The 20,948-nt window shown below is 56.5% G+C and overlaps 1 protein-coding gene across 2 annotated transcripts in view; it reads right to left on the bottom strand.

Annotated features, from left to right (window-relative positions):
• The window catches only part of ENPP6 (ectonucleotide pyrophosphatase/phosphodiesterase 6), a 74,643-nt gene that overhangs the window by 8,427 nt on the left and 45,268 nt on the right, over positions 1-20,948 (bottom strand). The window contains exons 3-7 of one of the 2 annotated variants that reach the window (XM_045821448.1): positions 20,112-20,223; positions 14,792-14,933; positions 13,840-14,019; positions 12,034-12,229; positions 2,854-3,043 (exon numbers count right to left, since the gene is read on the bottom strand). In XM_045821448.1, the coding sequence (XP_045677404.1) occupies positions 2,910-3,043; positions 12,034-12,229; positions 13,840-14,019; positions 14,792-14,933; positions 20,112-20,223 (764 nt within the window). In that variant the 3' untranslated portion in view covers positions 2,854-2,909. Of the gene's footprint in view, positions 1-2,853; positions 3,044-12,033; positions 12,230-13,839; positions 14,020-14,791; positions 14,934-20,111; positions 20,224-20,948 lie in introns of those variants that run through there. The other variant, XM_045821447.1, reaches the window with a different exon arrangement.

Below are 20,948 nucleotides of genomic sequence, written 5' to 3'. Positions count from 1 at the left end.
GCAGAGCCCCTGAAGCCCAGAGGCAGCCCACCCTGCCCACGGGGTGCTCCTTCCCCCATCCGTGCCCCCCGTCGTTCCTTCTCTGGCCCCCCACTCCCACCCCACAGCCCCTCGGAACACGTCTGCCCCCCTCCCACGTGGTCAGACGTTTGAAGATGACACACAGGTTCCTCTCATCCAGGTCCTGTAGTTCCACACCCCCAGGGGAGGTGTCCTTCGTCTGGGGGGACCCAGGACCATCACTCCCCCGGCGCCCTTCCTCCCTTCCGAACTCTCTGCTCTTAGACTGTAGCTGCTTACTCGGGGGACAGAAGGCTGAAGGGTGAGTCCTGAGGAGGCTGTGGCCAGGCGGACACACCGAGCCCTTCGTGGCAAGCTGAGCATTCCCTCCTGCCGGTCCGGGCGTCCCCTCACTAAGCGGGTGTGATGTCACAGACAGTGCAGACTCGGGTGGTGGAACAGCTGGTTGTGATGAATGAGCAGAAGCAAAACAGCAAGTACCGGCCGGCCGCAGGTCGGCTCACGGACCTGTAACAGTCCACGTGGTCGGTGGGCTGCACGGCTCACCAAGAGCTGACCCTGACATTCACCTGATGGGCACAGCGTGCCTCCTCTGCAGTTGAAGAAACCAAGGCACAGAGAGGTGGTCTGGGACTCAGAGTCACACGGCTGCTGAGCGGCAGGTCTGGGACCGACACCCAGGTCACCTGTCTCCCTGTCCTTACGCACCTTTCACTAACCAAAGCCAGAGGTCGCCGCAGTGCTCCTGTGGATAGTGGACAGTGAGGACCCCCCCCCCCCCCGCCCCGGTCCCTTGCCTCTCCACTCCCTGGCTGGTGGCTGGTTATAAAGTGCAGCGAAGAAGTTTTGGAACCAGATCGGCGCGGGGTGAAACTCGAGCTCGCCGCTCTCTGGCTCTGCGACCCGGGGCAAGCCACTTCGCCCCTCCGAGCTTCCGCTGCCCTGCGGAGGGTGAGGACGCCCGCCCCACCGGGACTTCCGGGCGTGGCACGGCTGCACGCTCAGTGCCTGACACACGAGAGGTGCTCGCTGAACGGCCGCGGATGGCCACCAGACGCCCGGGCCGGGCCGTGGGGCGGGCGCTCTGGCCCCGTGCGGCCGGGCGGGGGTGGCCGCGAGGGCTGCGCTCGCCTCTGCTGGTGCAGCTGTCACATGGCATCGCACGCCCGTCCGGCCTCAGCCCATAAATCGCTCCCTGGCGTGACTGCTGGCCAGGTCGCACAGTTTCACCGACTCCCCGTTTCCTGCATTTCCACCCTCCCGCGTGCGCCCCTCCTCCTCCAGCTGGAGCTCCTGCTTTTCCATGGGAATGTTTCTGTTAACTCATCGCATTTCTGACTGGTTGTGCGCTTTTCACTCTTTATCTGTCGGAGGATCTCAACGCGCCCGACCCCGCTTCGGCGGCTAATGTGCTGGGAGGCTGCCCATGTCCCAGCCACGCGGTGGCCATTCCTGGAGCTCTGGGTGGGACGTGTTGCTCCTGACGACCTCACCAATGATGAGCCCCACAGGACGTGTGTGCCCCACCCCAGAGGGACAGGGGACAGGGAGGCAAAGACCAAGTACCTGGTTAAAAAATTCCAGTCTAGCCTGGCTGGCGTAGCTCAGTGGATTGAGTGTGGGCTGAGAACCAAAGTGTCGCAGGTTCGATTCCCAGTCAGGGCACATGCCTGGGTTGCAGGCCACGGCCCCCAGCAACCGCACATTGATGTTTCTCTCTCCCTTCCCTCTCTAAAAATAAATAAATAAAACCTTAAAAAAAATTCTACTCTAGATTCCACAGGGGCCGGCAGAAGTCACGCCTGCTTGAGTGTGGTTGGTGGGGCAATAACATGGGTGTGATCATGTATAGTTGTAATGTGAACACTTCATCTAAAATGCCACATGGTGTGCTTGAGTGTGATATTGTTATGTTACAGAAGTACATGCTTATGATTTTGTAACAACCAGGGGCGTTATTTGTGCCGGACCCTGTACAAGCAATGAACATCTCAGCCCTAACGGTGACAGGGGAGCAGTCTGGTGACAGGGAAAACCACTAGTTTTTATGAAAGTGGCAAGCGGCTTCAGTGAAACAACTGTTCTTACTGGTTTTCAAAAGTAAGAATAAACCGGCTGCTCGTGGGAGAGGCTAACCCTTTCGTCTAGGTGGCTGCACTGAATGCTTTGCGTGCAGGGCCCCAGTTTCACCATGGTGCATCGCACGATTGTTCCTCTCCTTCCTGCGGGCGCCCGTCACCACCGTCACGCTGTACCCACACCCCCCTCCCGCGTGCTTGCATGTGAGGTGGCACTGATGAGGTGTGCGTGTGCGTCTGCATGTGTGTCTGTGTGTGTGCGCGTGTGCGTGTGCGTCACAGACCAGCCTCCGGAGCAGGAGTCCCCTGCCGCCAGAGGCAGCCAATCCGACCCACCAGGTCCAGGGACTGCCCCATGGCGCCACCTAGTGACAGCCTAGGGAGGTGCCCAGACCCTCCAGGCTTGGCCCAAAGTGAGCCAGGTGGAGGACTGGGGTGTGTGTGGGGGGAGGGAGGAGGGGGGAACCCCTAAGTCTGGGTCACTGAAAGAGCCAGGCCTGCTGTGGGGTGGGCAGCGAATTCCCAGAAGTTCCAGAAAACACAGTCCTTCTGCCGCATGTTGCGTCCTGTCTGCCAGGGGTGGCTCCCCACTAATAAAAAGGGGGGAATCCACCCTATGAAGGCAGTGAAGACATGGGGTGTCATCGGTGAGAGGGATCCCAGGCAGGGTGGGGTGTCCCTGCCAGCACGTGGGAGAAGGCAGTGGTTTACGAGCCTATTTATTCAACTGAACAGACTCACTGGGCGCAGACTCTGCCGGCCTCTCTGCCGGGGTGCTGGGTGGGGGCACAGGTGAGGGGAGCAGTTCCTTCATCTAAAAGAGCTCACCTTTACTGAGGAGGGAGAGGGGCGACAGCTCCGGGGCAGTTCCTGGCAAGCCAGGACCAGGGTGGGCACCTCTAGCCCGAAGAGGGGAGGTGGGCCCAGGCGCTGAGGAGCCGGCCCTGTGGGGAGAGACACTGTCAGCGGGGGAGGGCTGTGTGAGTGTGAGTGTCTGTGGCCGTGAGTGTGAGTGCGTGCTGTGCAGTGTGTGTGTGGGGGTGAGCATACACAGCTGTGGGGCACTACAGAGGCCGCACAGGGAGATCTTAACCCAACAGTGGGCAGGCGCCGAGGTCCCCCAGCATCAGGACCCTTGGGAACTCTGTCAGTGGGGACAGTCTGGCACCGAGGGGCCCCGAGAGGCCAGGAGACCCCGGGACCTCCCCCGGGGAATGCATCAGAAGAAAGCAGCCACCAGGACCCAGAGTGAGACTGTGGGAAAGAGCGAGAGGAAATGAGAATTGACTGCCCTCGGGTGCTGGCCTACCTGAGGTTACGCCAATCAAATAGGGGGACCGACTGTGCTGAAGTCTGATGAAAAGAGGAAATGTGAACCCCTGTCTCGGTGTGTGAGGGGCCTACTGGATTCTCCCAGGACACGGTTATAACAGGAGCCTCCCAGGCCCCGAAAGGGAGATAAATTTCTGAGTTCCTCTCAGGCTGGAAAGGGCACTCGATAATGTGTGAGTTGGCGAGGAAGCGACAATAATGGGGCCCATTCTCACGTTGCTGCTAGGGTCCGGAGCGAGCTTCGGTTCCTATTACAACTGCCATTGCTCAGACTTTGCAGCCTCTAGCTACTGTAAAGGCTCCTTCCGAGGGGCTTCCTGTCGGCGGGGCCCCACAGAGACCCTGGGGGACGGAGGTCACGAGCCTTGAGGCGTAGGTTTGCCACACGCCACTGCGAAGAGATGTCCCTCCAACAGCCTCCCTCTCCGCCTGGGAAGGGTCCCTCCGGCTAAAGCAGAATTGCGCCGCACAGGCCCCTGGCCCTGCTCTGACCCTGGGAAGCCCGCTGCCGCACACGGCCTGACCCTGGAAATGAAAAATGCCAGACAGCCGAGTCGGCAGGAGCGAGAAAAACAGAGTTCCTCGGAGTAGACAGGCGTGCTGGAGGACAGCACTGAGTGGCTGGGGTTTTCTCCTCCTTTCTTTTCTTTCCAGTGTCGTGTTTACTGATGTGTGCCGGGGTGAGGAGGGCGTGCGTGTGTTCTCAGACGGCTCGCGCGGATGGCCCTGATCACCGCCAGAAAGCCAGCAGCTTCCAGCACTCAACGCCCGCCTTCCTGAAGCTCCGTGAGCGAGGCCTGCACAGTGCCCCTCGGGCTGCCCCCGATGCTCGGGAGCCAGGTTTCCCAGACTGTCCTCATTTCCCCGGACGTTCTGGGCCCGGGCCTAACTGCCAATCCTCCACAGGCCTCAGAACGGAGGCTGGCATGGCGTATCCTTTGCCGGCGTTCAGAATAAATCCTTCCTCCGGAGACGTGCGCTGGCCTGCCTGAGAAGCCTGGCCTGAGTTTGCTGCGTGTTTTCCTCCACGCAGAAGAGCGACGAGGAGACACCGTGCTTTGAGATCTTTCACCAGGGTCTGGCCACATCTGGCCGCCTTTTTGAGCACGCCGGCATGAAGCGGACGCTGTCCGGAGGAGGCCACAGGAATCGGCACTGAGACTAGAGGGACCGCAGGGAGGTGACGTGTCCTGCCCTTGGCCTCCAGCTGCAGGCTGATGGAAGCTCGGAGAATTTCCATGAGTGGTTTCCACACCTTTTCCCCGTTGAAATCTCTTCTAGGGCTACTAATAATTAGCTCAAGTTCAAGGCCTGACTCAGCTTTCTTCTCTGTTTGCGTGGTCACTGATTTACAAACCTACAAACTGAACAACCTGTCGGACCAAGGATCTCAATACTTAACTCATTTAATCTCAATAATGAATTCATTTAATTCGTATTCCACGAACACATCCTTGGCCATAAACTATAGTTTTCCACGGAGGACAAGGAAGGTTAAGATGCCACAGACCTGACCTCAAGGAGTTTCTAGCCCCGAAGGAAGAGCCTAAAAGCAGACAGACAAATACAGCCCCCGGGGGAGCGATTCGGGGTTCTAGGAGAATTCCGAGATGGAGGAAGTTAGGGAAGGGCTGGGCACTTTGTGGGACAGATGGTGTTTGAGTTGGCCCTAAAGGGAGCCAGGGAGGAGGGGACACTCCGGGGATTGTCCTGACCGTGCATTGGGATGGGTGACATTACCGGAACCTCTGCGTGCGGGCCTGGGGGCAGAGAGCACGGAGCATGTCGGGAGAGCATGTTATGCCTCTCCAACCATTTAAGAAATTCACCTGGGCCTCGCACTGGACAAATCATTTCCACACACTTGGCTACTGCAGTTCATGTGTGTGCAAATCGTCCGTGTTGGCAATAGGGAAGGGCGGGCCCGGGGCTTAGAAGAGAAAGAGGAAGCAAAGGGAACCGTTGAGCTGGCAGAGAGGTTTTGCAGGACTGCATGAGCGAGAACGAAGTGAATGGTAATGTCAGAGCTTTGGTTGCTGCTGGTGAGGGGCAGCTCATCCTGAGAACCAGGGGGGTGAGTCTGTCCCTCTGAAACAGGAAGTCGGGGAGACGGCGAACACTTTGATGCCAGACTTGGGGGATCTTTGCAAAACTGGATGGATGGTGTGCTTCCTGGTTATATTTGTTTCAAGTCCTGCCTTGTCCTTCCTAGCTTGGTAACCTTAGGCAGGACATTTAAAACTTCGCGCCTAGTCAACTCATACAATTGGGATGGCATTATCCACAATGCAGAGACAGTAACCAGGAGACACTTATTTCAAGGTAGCTATTAGTGCTGTTGTAATTATTGGCCAAAATTTTGAAAAAAAAATTCTCAGTACATTTAACATCTACAAAATGTAAAATAACTCGATTTGCGCATCATTGAAACTTTTGGAGGTGGTCGTGGAGGGTTCGTTGTAAAGTTGCTAATGATCCCTGATAAGTGGGAATTGTTTTTACGGCACTCATTACGACTCACTGAAGGTGTAGGGAGTGACACCGGTCGTCTCTGTATCTAGTGGGTGAGTGAGGACTACAGGATTTTCGAAGGAACTGCTCGCCACCTCCGTTCCTCAACTCTTTTCCGCGAGTTGTGAATGACAGCGTCCTGAAGGTAACGGTCATGGTGCTGCCCCGTTAGAACTCTCTGCAACCTTCCACTGTCCTACAGAGAGTGCAGCGTCTTTGCCACGGCCTGGCCCATTTCTGCACCACCTTGCCCAGGCCCCTTTCCTCTCCTCACTCCCCTCCGTCGGCCACGTGGCCCCTTCTGTCAGTTCCTCTCATCCTTGAAGCTCTTTCTTTCCTGCCTCTGATTCTCCAGGCACCTCAGTCCTTGGCGTGGAAGGCAGCCCCCCCACCCCCGGCCCCCACCCCCCACCCCGCCTGTCTGAGCGATGACCACTCATCCTCCAGGTTTCAGCCTCCAGAGACCCTCTGCCCCCTCACGTCACAGGGGTCCCTCTCCTCCCAGATGGTCTCTTCCAGAGTGCCATTTGTGTTGTAACTGCACGCTCCTCCGTGTGCATGGCGTGCGTGCTTGCTCCATGTTCGGCTCCCTCCCTGGGCTGGAAGCCCGGGGAGGACAGCAGCTCCTTACTCCAGTTGGCATCAGAGCTTTGCCGGGTCACACGTGGTCGGCAGTCTTCAAACATTTGCTGGACGTGGTAGTTGACTTTCTAGGCAGAGCGTGGGTGTGACGGCAGAGGAGAGTGTGCCTGAGTTTGGCGGAAACCACCCCCGTGCCTCCACTCTCCATTTCGCTGTGTTGCTCCTGACCATCCCACATGCCAAGGGCATTTGGCATCTCTGGACCCGCTTCCCGAGGGACCTCGGACCACCCTAGATGTGGTGACAACCAGGCTGCCCCAGTGCCTCCAGGGGAGGGGTGGGTGGGACATGGGGGCGTGACAGGGCTGTGGGAAACTGCCTGGGCTCAGCAAAGGGCCCCGCTTGTTCAGGCTCAGAGGCTCCAGTGGAGACTGTGACCCTCGTCCCCTGGCAAGGACAAGCAGGGGGAGCTTTCCAGAGGACAGTGTCCAGGTCTGAGGGGGACAGAGGAGGTGATGGCGTCAGCTGGGACCCCTGTTTCCTTGCTTGGCTGGTGTGGAAGGCTGGGACCTGACCTCTGCAGGCCGCCTGGGTTTTTGCTTCTTCGTTTTAGTTCTCTGAGACCATGGTGGGGGGGCGGGGGAGCAGGAGGCAGAGGAAGGGCCGGCCCCATGGGAAATCCAGTCCGTGCATCAAAGGGTGCGGAGCAGAAGCAAGCTGCGGGGCCTCTGTGCCAGGAGCAGTGTCAGCAGTCACACCGGGGAACCGAGCGGTTCCGAGTGGCAAATGAAATCTGTTTTTCCGTCTTCCTCCTTTTCAGTGACAGCGCTCTTAAACAAATGACCATTAAAAAAGACGAAACAAAAATCTAACTCAGTGAAGTCTTCCTGTGAGAGCAGCCAGCTGCCGCAGAGTCTGCTAAACTTAAACTGGCGACAAACGGTGTTTCTATGGGACTGGAAGCAAAGTTGTGCAGGCTGCTGGCATGGCAGCCGCAGGGAGCAAGGGAGAAGGGAATCCAGCCACGTGGCCCCAGCCAGCATCCGTGCGTCCTGACCCAGCTGCCTCCCAGGTCAGGGCCACTCCAGGGAAAATGTTTCTGGGCTCCCCGGAGCCGTACCCCAGGGTGGACCCCGGCAGGCCCGAGGGGCCTGCGCAGCCGCAGCAGCGGGCTCGATGCCATCCGGCAGGACTGTGCGCGGGGACACGGGGGTGCACAACGGGGGTGCACAAAACCCAGGGTGCCTTTGCCACGTGTGGAGGGACGCCGCAGACAGGCATGGGGGAGGGGAGGGGCCCTGGCACAGCGCGGGACCAGGCGAGAGGAGGGAGTTTTCAATCCTCGGTAGTCAAGCAAGTGTAATAAAGAGCAGAACGATGTGAAAGAAACACGTGTAAGGCTACAAGGAGAGAGTAGGTGCTCTCGTTCCTAGAATTTGGGGGAGACAAAGAAATAGAACTTCAAGGTTATATCAAAGTAGAAATCAGAGATTATATTTTTTTACATGTGAGCCTTAAAAATAGAAAATCCACACATCTAACCATAGGAGTAGAATGCCTGAGGCATTTCATTTAGGGAACTAAGGTACGAAAGGGAGTGATTAAAAGAGACCTAAATTTCTCTCGGGACATACGGACAACCGTGATTTTCCAGGCAAACCCTCGTGTCCGCATGCTGCAGACACCGCAAGTCCCGCTAATGCCGCCGCTGGTTGTCCTTTCCTCTCTGGGTCGGCTGCCGGGGAGCTCAGAGCCACGTGCGTGTCCCACTGCATGTCTCGAATGTTCCTTTCTGGACCCACCGCATCCGCAAGGCAGAGCCCCTGGGAGAATTATCAGTAGGAGCCGGGAGGTACTTAATCCAAGGTCGCCATTATTATTTCATCAGTGCTGTCGACCAACATTTCAAGGAGAAATTTTTCTTGATAGACTTCTTATCTACAAAGGGCGACGTAGCTGTGTTCACGTCGCTGAAACTTGCGGGGAGGAGTCACTGTCGAAGTCTCGCGAGCCAGGCGTAATGAATGGAGGTCCGTTGTGCAGCAGATGGTTCCGAGACTCAGTCACGTGACGCAGTCCTGACAGTCTGCGCGCGCAGCGGGTCAGCGCTCACCTGTCCGAGCTAACCCCACTTTTCTCACGTCCTATAGAGCTTCCCTGCGATGGCTTTCCTTTCTAAAAAAAGTTTCTGCTTCAAGTGTTTTAAAAAAATTACCTGCTTTCTGAAATGATTGTGTGTATATTAACAAGTGTTTAAGTCATTGCCAATAGTTAGGCATTCTTTCTTTTTTAAGTTTACTTTTTATTTAAGTACGGTTGGTACACCATCTTGCACTGGTTATATTAGTTTCAGTGAAAATACAGTGATTCCACCTTTTTATACCTTACCGTGTAATCACTCCACGAATTCTAGGAATCATCTGTCGCCTCGGAAACGCATCTCAACATTATTGGCTGTGTTCCGGAAGCCAGGGGTGGGGGATGTGTGGAAAGGGGGAGAGGATTGCAGGATTGCAGGCAGTCTTTCCTTCTGTTGTCGTGGCTCCTCCCCCTTTCCTGCGCCATCCAGTGAAATGATGGGCAGCCCTAGCTCTGACTTACACAAACATACGTGTGTATGTGTCTGTGTATTTGTGTGATGTATGCAAAAGTAATAGAGTGTATAAGATAGTGTGCAGCTGCCGTACGCTTCACCCTCAGAAGATGCTGGAAGGTGCCAGTGTCTGCAGGGAAGCAGGCACTCGGAGTTGCCCCTGGGTGGGGGGAAGGGCGTGACGGAAGCAGTGCCGGGGCAGGGGCAGGTACGACCAGGCTGTCGCCGGGCTTCCCGAGGGACCAGGAGCACTGTGCCCTTGCCGTCCTTCCGCGGCCTTTGCTTGCTGCTCTAAGCTCTCAGGCCTAGTCCACCTCCTCCCCAGCCCCCCACCCCACTGTGGTCCAGTGGGCGTGGCCTGCTGGCCTGCACATCAGCGTGGCGCCAGGTCTTAGCACCGCAGTGGACCCGAAGCAGGAACCTTCTAGCCACGCTGGTGAGTTGGCTGATGACACCTAAGCAGAAGTTTGCTAGTGGGTTCTGGGCAGAAGGGGATTCACAGTGGAATTTAAAAAGTGTAAGCCTCGGGGCTTCTCATTTGCATGGGTTTCTTCCAGGTCCCTGCCCATAATTTTATCCTCATATTATCCTCTCTTTTCTTAAAGAGAGACCCCTTCCCCAAATTTTACTATTGCCAGGGTCCCACAAAACCTGTATCTGCCTCTAAGGCTGAGATATATTTTTTTCTCCCTGATAAAAGTAATAGATATATAAGAAAAAGCCACACCCCTTCTTTCTTGCTTTGGGATAATGGAAGGGATGTGACGCTTGGAGCTACAGCAGCCATATTGTGACCCTGAGGGGAAAACCTAAAGAATTACAGAAGAGCCGGCTCAGGGCATTGATGTCACTGAGCTGCTCATAAACCAAACCTGCAACAGCCTACCTCCAGATTTCTATTTATATGAGATAATAAATCTCTATTATTTAGACCACATTTATTCAAGTGGCCTATGACTTATAACCAAGAACATCTTGACTGATACCCCTGGGTCCCCCATCACTGTGTTAATCACTCATCAGAAAATCATGCTACAGCCAAGATGCCGTGTCTGCCTTCCAGACTGAACCTTCCCCAGCAGCTGCTGTGGCTGGGCGGCTTCACTGTGTCTGTCCTGTCCTCCTGGAGGGGTGCAGAGCCTCACCCCCGGCACCTCATTACTTGTCCATACTCTTAATGATGGACAAGTAATGGCACTTGTCACTCCCCCTCTGGCACTGCCACTGTCCCTACCTACGCCTGTTTTCCTGTGAATGACCCCAAATCACCTCTGCCTTCTTAGGACCTCCCTCCGCACAGGAAGCAGCCTCTTAGGGTGGCTGAGTTCAGCTCGGTATGAGAAAGGGAGCAGTAGATGCACCGTGGTGCTCAGAAATGAGCGCCAGCCAACTGTGAATGAACTTGTCTATTCGCTTTAAAAACGCAACAGAAGTTCCAGCAGAATGTTCTAAGGTGAACGAGTTTCAGGAATAAGGCCTTTTGCACGACTCGGAAAGCTGGCTTCACAGAAGGAAGTTGGACAGACCGCCCCCCTCGACGGCGTGCGTGCTCCGTGGGAAATCCGGAGAAAACCGCTCCAGGCGAGAGTGCCGGGAGCCAGGAGCACCCTCGCACCAGCGCCAGGTGAGTCTCAGGTAGTGTGGCAAAGCCCAGAGGGGCATTTTGGCTCATAGAGGAGAGAACGAGAGGGGCAGAGGTGAACCTCTTGGAGACTTTTGAAGTTACATGGCCTGCTCTGGCCACGTAGCTCAGTTGGTTGGAGCCACATTCTGTGACTCAGCAGGCCGCCGGTTTGATTCCCGGTCAGGGCACATGCCTGGGTTTCGGGGTTTGATTCATGGTTAGGGTATGTACAAGAGGCAGCCAGTCAGCATTTCTCTCTCACATCGATGTTTCTCTCTCTCTCCCTCCCTCTCTCTCTCAAATGAATCAATCAACACAATTTTAGAATCACTCGGCCTAGGAAGCCGAGTCTGCAAAGAGCGCCCCTCGGCCCAGGGACAGCACCGCCAGCAGTGCTGACCACATCTGCTCTGTTTCCTCGGTGGCCGGTGCTTCTCCGTCTGAGAGCCCACAGGAACAGCTCAGTCCTCCTGAGTGACTGACCTGTGTGTCCAGGGACCCCCATTGTCCCCCACCCGGGTCCCTAGATGTCCCCACATTTGCCCGCTCACCATCTCTGACCACCATCTCTGATCTCTCTCTGGCAGGCTCAGTACTAGTCTTAGGCGTCCTACTCCAGGGGTCTCGGCCGGCTGTGCCAACACCTGCCATTCCCCCCCCACCCCCCAAAGTCTGCTGTCTTTGCAGCCCACCTTCCCACTCATGTCTACAGGAACCTGGGCCCTCTTTGGCGCTCTGAACAGGGCGGGACCACAATTCCCTGAAGGGCTGGGCCTTTGTGCGCTGGCCCAATATCAGAAGCTGATCAAAGAGTCTGATGACCTTGGCATCCGGGCCAGCAAGGAGGAGGGCACTGATGTCATTCGGGCACAAGGCAACCACAGTTCGGACCCCAAATGCGAGACAATCTCCTTTGTAACATCAGGGTGGAGAATGGACAACCCAGATCTACAGAGTGCTGTGCGCCAAACACTTCTCTTAAAGGCAAAAGCAAAGCTGAGTGCCTCTCTGTTTTCCACTGCCCTAAAGCAGCTGCTTTGGTTCACAGCCATTGTGCCCCTTTAAACCGAATCGCTCACACTGTGAGCCCAGGTAACTGCCTTAGGATCCGCTCGTTAAAACAGGGCAGGTCTGGGACCCTGAAGGCTAAACCGAGACTCCGGGGCAAGCCCACAGCTTCTGTCTGAGCCCCCTGGCCACGCCTCTTGATTCTCTCAAGAGCAAAGTGATGCAATGAACAACACTTAAGTGCAAGCAGATCTCTGAAGTGTAAAAACTGCATACTCATGTACCTTTGCTTGTCCGACAGAAGTCGTCTACTGAATGCCTTGTCGTACATTTTACAATTACCTCGGTTATAAACCATCCTTCATCGGCCACTAAGGTCAAAGGAGAGACAAACTTCCCGTTCTTGTAGTGGAACCGGCTGGGTATGTCTTCCTTCTCGTACGTGGTCATGTGCTCCACCACTCTCAGTTTGGTGTACACCTGCAGAGGAAGTTGAGAGTGGCCAGTTTTTTATTCCCCTTCTAAACATATGTGAGTATTCATCAGACCTGGAGGAGAGGGAGGACCTTATAAAACCAAAGAAAGAAATTACCAAAACAATGGATAGATATGGCTAGGCACAAACGAGAAACTTTCGTGTGTTTCAGGAAAGAAGGTGGCTCTCCACAGCAGGACTGAAGCAGCTCTCACACCTGTGCACCTGGAGGCACGTAGAGGGACTACACTGCAAACGGGAACAGCCCCAAAGCCCGGCCACGGCGGAAGGGACAAATGAATCATGACGTGCCTCGGGAGTGGAATACTATACAGCAATGAAGAGGGATGGATTGCAGCTACACAGAACACCCGAGAGAATCCTGGGGATTTCAGTTGCAGACAAAAGAGAGTTGCAGAAGAATACAAGACAAGAATTTCCCTACCATATAAAGTTCTAATAACTACAAAACTAAAGACCCTGTTTGGTAAAACTATAAAGAGAATTAGGGAAATGATAACCCCAATATGTAGAACACGGGTTTTCCCTGAGGCGGCCGCAAGGGTGAGGGGTCTGAGGAAGGCACCCAGGAGTCAGCACGGGGATGGCGGTGTCCTGTTTCTTACCTGTTTACTGAATCTAAGGTGTCACCGTAACATTATCCTTTCCCCCTTACACATATTTTATAATAATGTTTTGCTGTCTACTAAATGATAAAGGAACACATTACAAAAACTTATGTCAAAACACTAAAATACAGCGAAAGGGAAAATGATGAAATCGGGCACCCCTGAGTTCTGGAAGGCAGCTAGACCACATGGGGCAAAGCAGCCACCCAAAGGTGCCCCCTGCTCCTCCTCACTTTCTCAGGGTGACTCGCTGAGTTCTGCCAGACGTACTTAGTGTTTGGGAAGAAGGGTAAGTAGAGGCCTAGTTCTCTCAGGGTGCCGAGTTCCCGGCAGGCAGTGACTGAGGGGAGCGAGCTTGGTCTCACACCCTCTGGGAACCTCCCCTTTTGATGGGGGCAATGGTAATAAGTGACACGTGTGTCGTCCTCGCAGTGAGCCCTGCATGCTTCTGTGTGGTGCTTCACTGCAGCCCGGGAAGGAAGCTACGTGGACGCGGACACGTGGACAGAGAAGCGGCAGAGGGGCTGGTCAGGGAGCCGCCCGGTCACGACAGAGCTGGGACCTGGGCCCCGGCAGCGTGGGTCCTGAGATAAGGCGCTGGCCCACGGCACGCATGGCCTCGGCCGGCTCATTCATCACCTTCTTATCTCTGGGCCCCTGAAGGACACAGTGCAGACAGGTGGCTGTCTTCCAGAGAAAGAGCATTCTGGGGGCGCATCTGATTTGGCCCGAGAGGTGCTGCATTGGGGCCAAGAATAAAATAGCCCCAGTCAGGGCTAAGCACTCAGCATGCTCAGCACTGTCCATCCTCCATCTCATCTAGTTGCCACTACCACTCAGGGCGGTGGGTGCCAGCACGCCCATCTCGGAGAAGAGAACAGAGAGATGGGGAGGGTGGAACCTTGACGGGGTCACCCAGCTGCTCCGTACGGCACAAAGACCAAGCCCAAAGGCTGCCCGCCCTCGCCCATCATGGGGCCTCTTGCCTCCGAGTGCCTCCCCGGCGCCGGCCAAAGGCTCACTACAGGCCCGCGGTCCTTCACTTGCTGCAGGGCGGCCAGGCTGATGTACCGGTCCAGCTCGATCACTTTGTCCATCCAGAAAATGTCCGTCATTCCGTGATCTGAGAAGATGATGACGTTGAGCTTGTCCAGCAGCCCCCGCTCCTGTGGGTGGACAGAGGCGGTCACGACAGCACCCGTGGAGAGAGAGGGAGAGAGAGACAGAAAGAGACAGAGAAACAGACAGACAAAGAGACAGAGAGGGACAGAGAGAGAGAAAGAGGGAGAGACAGAGACAGAGAGGTGCGCTCTGGGAAAGAAGTCTCGTAAAGAGATGTTTTAAAATATGCATTCTGGGAAAACAACACTTCCCAATTCTGAATTCCATCATCTCCTCTCCCCCCCATGACACAGCTCGAAATCTCGGCAGAAGCACTTTGCGGAGGGGCGCGGGGCGGCCCGGCCCCCGTCCCCAGGGCGCTGCAGACCCCACCCACGGGCCTTCCGCCTCGCCAGGTGCCCGTGTGCTGTCTCCTTTGGCTCTTCCACCAGATGCGTGTGGTGATGTGAGAGCTGTCACTCACCCACTTCACAGGTGAGAAAATAAAGCCCAGGACAGTCCTTCAGCCAGGATGTGGGATGTGGCAGAAGGAGAGAAGGGGCCCAGGCCCGGCTCCTCGCCCAGGCGGAGCCGGCTCCCAGACTCCCTGGCTTCGGCGCGGAGCCGGGCCACCTCGCCAGCCGAGCTGGCTCAGGATGCAGGTCTGAGCTGCTTCCCGCCTGCCGGCCTGCCTGTGAAATGGGGGGCCTCCTGGTACCCGAAAGGCGTGTGTGAAGGGCAGGAGAGAAGGTGCTGAGGGGGGTGGGGGACAGTCGAGGAGACAGAAGGAGAGTGACCAGAAGGCAGGGCAGCCGGGGGGGTTGTGCTTTTGGTCACCTGGATCCACTGGGTCATGTGCTTGAAGATGGTGTCCACGGCCTTCAGGGCGTCCTTCCTCTGCAGGGACGAGGGCCCGTAGTGGTGGCCCTCCACGTCGATGCGCTCGTGGTAGATGGCGGCCATGTCGGCCCGGCCACTCCTGGGGGGGCGGGGGAGAGGGGGCAGTCCAGCTGAGAGAGGCCCTGCTGACCTTTTCAGCTCTCACCCGGCAGGCAGCCGGTCCCCTGTGAGGGCCAAGCAAAGCTGACCCCTTAAAGTGAACCAGGTGATACGGGCCAGGTGGGGACTGGAAATGTCGGGGTACTCACTGTGCGAAGCACATACTCGTCTAACTACTATGCTGGGCACCTAAAACTAGCACAGAATAATATCCCATGGAAAACAGTAAATAAGAAGCTACATCTTAAACACACGCACATACGTGTGGTGGTGTGGTCTCCCCTGGGGTGGCCTTCCCACTCTCACTCAGAGCACAGGCAATGGAGGAACGTGCGTGCTCACAGCCTGCCGCGCCCTGGGCCCGGCAGTCCGCACGGGGACGGACGCAGCCGCACAGCCGCTCACACAGTGTGGTTCACACGGCCGGGCTCGCACGCCCTGCCCGCCCCCCAGGTCTCGGGGGAGCTGTTGCCTCCTCCAGGAAGCTGGCTCTGAAGCCCAGGCCCAGAGGGACGGCCCCGCCGGACGCTCCCGTAGCGCGTTAGGTTCATCTCCGGTTGTGAGTTTTCGTCCTGGCCGCAGTTGTCCACTTGTGCGTCCCTCTCACTCTCTAAATCGTCCGAGTCCTTTCCCCCAGGGGCGGTGCTTCATCCTCTCAGCTCGCACCTAGGATCTGGCACGCAGCAGGCGCGCGTAACTGCCCGTGGGATGGATAACCGCAGCAAGCACTCAGTGAGTGACAGTTCCTCTGGGCCAGCCCTGCGCTGAGGGCTTCCCCAGGCATCCTCAACGGCCAGCGCCGCAGAGAGGTGCAGCCGAGGCCAAGACCAGGTGGGGCGGACGCCAGCGCCCCGAAAGGTCTCAGCAGCCCACAGCGCATCCTGCTTACCCCGGCTGGTCTGGTGGAAGTGGTTCTCGTGCTCTTACAGGAGTCCCAGCCGCCCCAGGAAGGCCGGCGGGAGACGCAGCAAAGGCAGCACGGTGAAACGGAGTCCTTTTTACGTCTCCACGCACAGACTCGTGTCTGCGGGTCAGACAGGCCTCCAAAAGGCATCCCTGTCGAAAAGCGTGTGCGCACCGTGCAGATGAGGGAGCAGAGCAAAGCCACCCAAGGCCTCCCAGACCCCGGGGGCACGGCTACCTGGAGACGTGCACCTGTCACCCTCACGGTCAGAGCGCTTCACCAGCCTGGGCTCGAGAACGTCCCCATCCTCGTCATCCACTGCACTGTCCCCGGAGAACGTTCTGGTATTGTCACCACGCAGAAACATCATTCCTTTAACTCGACCCTTTCTCCTTTCCAGTCTGTCCACCCCCTTCCTTAATCATTGGCCTCTTAGGACCTCAGATTCTGGTCAGCATGAAACTGTCTTGAGGACAAAGCCTCAGGTCTGTTGACCGCAGAGGCAGAGTGTCGGTCAAGCCGGAGAGAACATCTTGGCATCAGGGGTGTTTCGGCCCCAGGCCCTGAGGGCAGAACAGGCCCTGCAGACCACGTCCCAGTGAACCAGACAGAGCAAGGCCGGGGCTGACCTCAGGACCTGGTACAACGATCGCCGACCGCCTGCCCTGGCCCCAACCAACCGACCAGCAGAGGCCGCCACCCCAGGTCCTTTAGCCGCCGTGAGTAATAATTTTTCTCCTACAGAAGCCATCCCCTGGAAGGCATCGGGGAGCCAGTCTTGGAACACGGGCTCACCTGTGACTCCGGGCTGGGTGCCATTTCCCCGACGAATAAGCCCTCTCTCCCTCGGCTGCGAACTCCTGTTTGCTTTTGACTGGGCTTTGATGCACACAAACAAACCGGCCCCTTGAGTTCTGTAACGGTGTCTTTCTTCACTGCGGTCGGTCGTCATGGCCAAGGGCACCCTGTAATGATGCTGTGCTGTCCCACCGCCTGCCCTGAGGTGTGCTTCATTCACCGTGTTGAGGGCCCATTGCTGTCACGCTAAGCAAAATTTCTAGCCAAACGTCCTTTTCTCTTTTTAGAATGAAATAAATTGGCCCCTCTACAAATGTCATGACCAGCACCTTGCACAGGGAGGAGGATGGGGTTAGGTTGTTAGCGAGGTGTTTATCACAGGTGATACTGTCATATTCACACTCGCTAATGTGTGAATGACTTACCCTCGCTCTCCCGGCCACCAGAGACCGCAGGGAACAACAGTCAGTTTGAGGTCATTTGAAAAGCCACTGCGAGCGTGTGGGTGGCGGGCGAACGTCCTTCCTGTGTAATGGCATTTTCACGCATTCCCCTACATTTTTTTTGAGGCCCAAGTTCATTACACCGATGGGCAATGGCACCTCCTCCACCTCTACGTCTGAACACATGGAACCTTCCAGAACAGTCATTCCCCCGGAGAAGCCTCACAGCGTGCAGACGCTTTGTGCACTCGCACGCACAGCACCCCGGGTGAGCGATTCGCAGAGGGGTGCCTACGTGTAGGTGGTGCGGGGCTTGTGTGTGGGGGACCTTTCTCACACCAGGTCCCTGCTGCAGTCAAGTTCAATGAAATGCTTCTGAGTCACTTCGTCTTAGACACCTCGCTCCACTGCAGCAGCCCCTGGGCTGGTTTCCTTCAGGCTACCTGCCATATTCACAGACCTCCGCGTGATCCGAGGGCCAGGAATTCCCACAGGTGGGCCTGCTGGCTCCGTGTCAGGACGCTGTCAGGTCCAGATGCTGGCAGCGCTGGATGTGGGGTGCCCAGGGGGAGGGGTTTCTACACGTGCCTCTCGCAAGAGGCCGCGAGGCTGGGTCTGTCGGATTCTCCGGGGACCTGCCGTCTTCAGGGGCCCGGAGCTCTCGCCTGTCTGGAGCGGAGCGGACAAGTGCCGGGTCGCCAGCTGCTCTCCACCTGGGCCTGGGCTCCATCACCGGCCAGCTCATCTGTCACGGCGCGGCCGGGTGAGGAGCGGTGGTGGGGATGCCTGCAGACCCGGGGCTGGCTGTGCATGGCTTTCAGGTCCAGGAACCGCGCCAGGAGGACATGTGCTCATCGGTTACCTGAGAGCTGCGAGGGGCCCCTAGTCCTGGGGTTTTTCGGGGACACGCGGGTCTCCCGTCACCTCAGGATTCTGTCCAGACTTCTTTCCAATGTAAAGAGTTCCTGTTGTCACTGTTCATCCACTTTCCCCACAGACGTAGGTTGGAAAGAGAAAGCGGTGGGGGGAGAGAAACGGAGGCAGTTGAAAGGAATGGTTGCAGTTGCTGACCATTCACAAAAAGAATCCAAAGCTTACAAATACGGCCAAAAATACAACTGCCTGCCGTTCCAGGGCGGTACAAGGGCAGCATCTAACAAGCCTGCTCACGGGCCAGCAGGCGTAACGACCGGTTCGAGCCCCGTACCGTTAGCTGCCGCCCTGTCGAAGGCCGGCAGGATGAAGTGACTTTCGTCCGATAGAGACAGCCGTCCCCAGAATCATGGTTGGGTTGTCCTTGAAGTTACTCAGCATTTCTGCATCTAATAATAATTACACCTAATAATGATAACAATGGTAGAGTGATTCTCTATCATCCTTTCCCTTCGTTGGTGTCTCTTCCAGCCTCCCTTTAACCGGCCCGGTCATCTCCTGAACATCCCGTCAGAAGCATCCGTGCTCTTCCCCGGCTCCGTTCCTCTGCACCGACGTGGCCCATGTGCACAGGCAGCACCTGACACGTGTGTGACTTGGGTCGGTGAAGCCCGATGGGCACTGGGGGCCAGGCCCCGGTCAGACGTGGCCTGGCCGCCGGTCAGTCCTTCCTGCACAGACATGGGCAGTGTCCGGGCTGACATGCACCCCGTCAATGCTGTCCTTGGCGGGACTCCACGGTCAAGACCTTCACCGCCTCCCCTGCCTGCCTTCTGTTAAAGCCCACCGGTCCTGCGTCCCTCCCTCTGCCCCTCCAGCTAATGGCAGAGTTGACAAAGACACTGTAAATAAGCGGCGCTGACGCGGAGAAGTGTGTGTATGTTGTGTTTGTGTTTGCACACTCGTGTGTGAGAGCCCTAAGCGCTCTTCTTAGTACAGCTAGGAATCGGAGGCCGAGCTGGAAGAGGTGCCTGAGGCATTCTAAACACACCCCTTCGTTTCAGGCTGTCCGCCCGCGCCGGCGGGCTGCACGCTGGGAGACCCCGCGCTGTCATGGCCAGACGGACGCGAGAAAGACCGCACTGCCAAACAGGGTGTTGCATCCTTCGGCGGTGTTTGTGGGACAACTGTGTCCCAAATTTTCCTGTCTGGCGGGGCAACAGACAGCAGGGATGGCCAGCCTTTGTCTGCGTTGGAGACAGCCTCACGTAGACCCAGCCCCATCGCCCCGAGGTTCAGCTCTGCTCATCGGCTGCGCCTGCAGCGCCTCGTCTACACAGACTTTGTCGGCATCGCGGTTGGGCACCGCGGTTCGGCACTCCCAGCGAGGAGGAGAAAGCAGAGTGGGGAGGAGGCAGGGGCGCGCAGCCTGAGTTACAGACCCCGTGGTGGGACACGTTTACTCAACGACTGCTCCCCCAGACCCTGTTCCTTCCCTCTGCCCACCTCCCCCTAGTCTCCTACAATTTTAATTTGTTCCTTCTCCGGTTTTAAGTATTTTAAACTCATTTTCTCACCAACCTGTCTCTCAGAGCCGGAACCTGCATGTGCCCCAGAAGAGACCCCACCCCGGAGACCCACTGAGTGGCCCAGGCGACCCCACGCCCGGCCCTGGAAACGTAAGAGCCCAGCACCCTCAGCCTCCGGGCTGCCGATTTTCCGTGGAGAGCCCCACCTGGCGACCCACTGACGGCCACTTCCAGCGACCTCTGGGACTGACGTGCGGCTTTGCCCTGACCCGTCTCGTTGGTCGCGTGCCCTGACAACTCTCCTGTGCCGTTCAGGACGCCATTACTAACTTCTGCATCTTTTCAAACCGGGTGTTACTTTCTAATACGCTAAGTGCTTTGTGCCTTTCCAAGAAGAGGGTTAGAGGAAGCCGTTGTCTAAACCTATTTCACCGCAGATCCTCCCTTTTTGCCAAATACCTATCAGTGTCTCCTGAGATGCCAGCACTCCCCAAACCGCCACCTCTCTGAGGCGCTGTTCCACCTGCGCCTTCTGCATTCACGTTAGCGCTCACGGTCGGTCCTGGGAACGAGCAAGGGCAGTGGCGCGGCTGGGCGTCCGGGACACTTACTTGAAGGCGTCGAGTGCGTCGCTAACTGCGTTGGCGAAATTGATGTCCGTCGGGACATTCTTGTATTCCAGGCAGTAAGTGGGTCTGACGCCGAGGATCTCCACCTCACAGCCTGAGAAGGAAGGAGACGGTCCACAGTTACTTTCCTCAGGAATCGAGGCAGGGCTGTGAGCCTCTTTCTCGAGGTCAGCACCACCAGTCAAAGTGAAATTGTGCCCATTTTCATGAAATGGTGGGGCTCCGTGCTGAAGAGTGGTAGAGCTACCCGTCATTTTGTTTAACTGGGGCACAGGTTCTGGAAGGTCATTGCTACCTACGCAACCCCGGGGTGTCCCCTGCCAGGGATTAGCAAAAACGAGTCAGTAATTGTCTTTCCCAGTTCCCAAACTTAAAACAAAAAATTAGTTAGGACACAGAAATGTCTCAGTTAAAACACTTTTTCTATACATTTTTTCATAACTACCACTTCTCCTACGGTACCTTTGCCTACTCTAGAATTAAGTATTAGGTGGTATCCGATGAGTCCAGGAATAATAAAATATTTCCCTAGTCTAACTGGACCTACAGGGACGGCCCTACATGAGCAAGCCTAGAGGTCACAGAGTGCAAGCAAGGACTCTGAGCCGTGGCCTTGGCCCTCCCAAAATGGAGTAAAAGAATAAAAGGCATCCAGCTGTTTGGCGTCGCTATGGCCCCAGCTTCTCTGGCCCAGGCCCCTGGAAAGTAGAAGCAGTTGCCCTGAGGAAGAGACACCCAACCTTCTCAGGATATAAGGCAGGGGAAGGATGAGCCAGATTCAGTTTGAATTAGTTGGGTGCATTTATTGGGCACCTACTG

The sequence above is a fragment of the Phyllostomus hastatus genome, unplaced genomic scaffold (assembly GCF_019186645.2).
Source record: "Phyllostomus hastatus isolate PE091 unplaced genomic scaffold, TTU_PhHast_1.1 phas_scaffold_46, whole genome shotgun sequence".
Classification (NCBI taxonomy): domain Eukaryota; kingdom Metazoa; phylum Chordata; class Mammalia; order Chiroptera; family Phyllostomidae; genus Phyllostomus; species Phyllostomus hastatus.
Note: the sequence above shows the minus strand (reverse complement) of the source record. Positions and strands in the feature narration are given on the sequence as shown.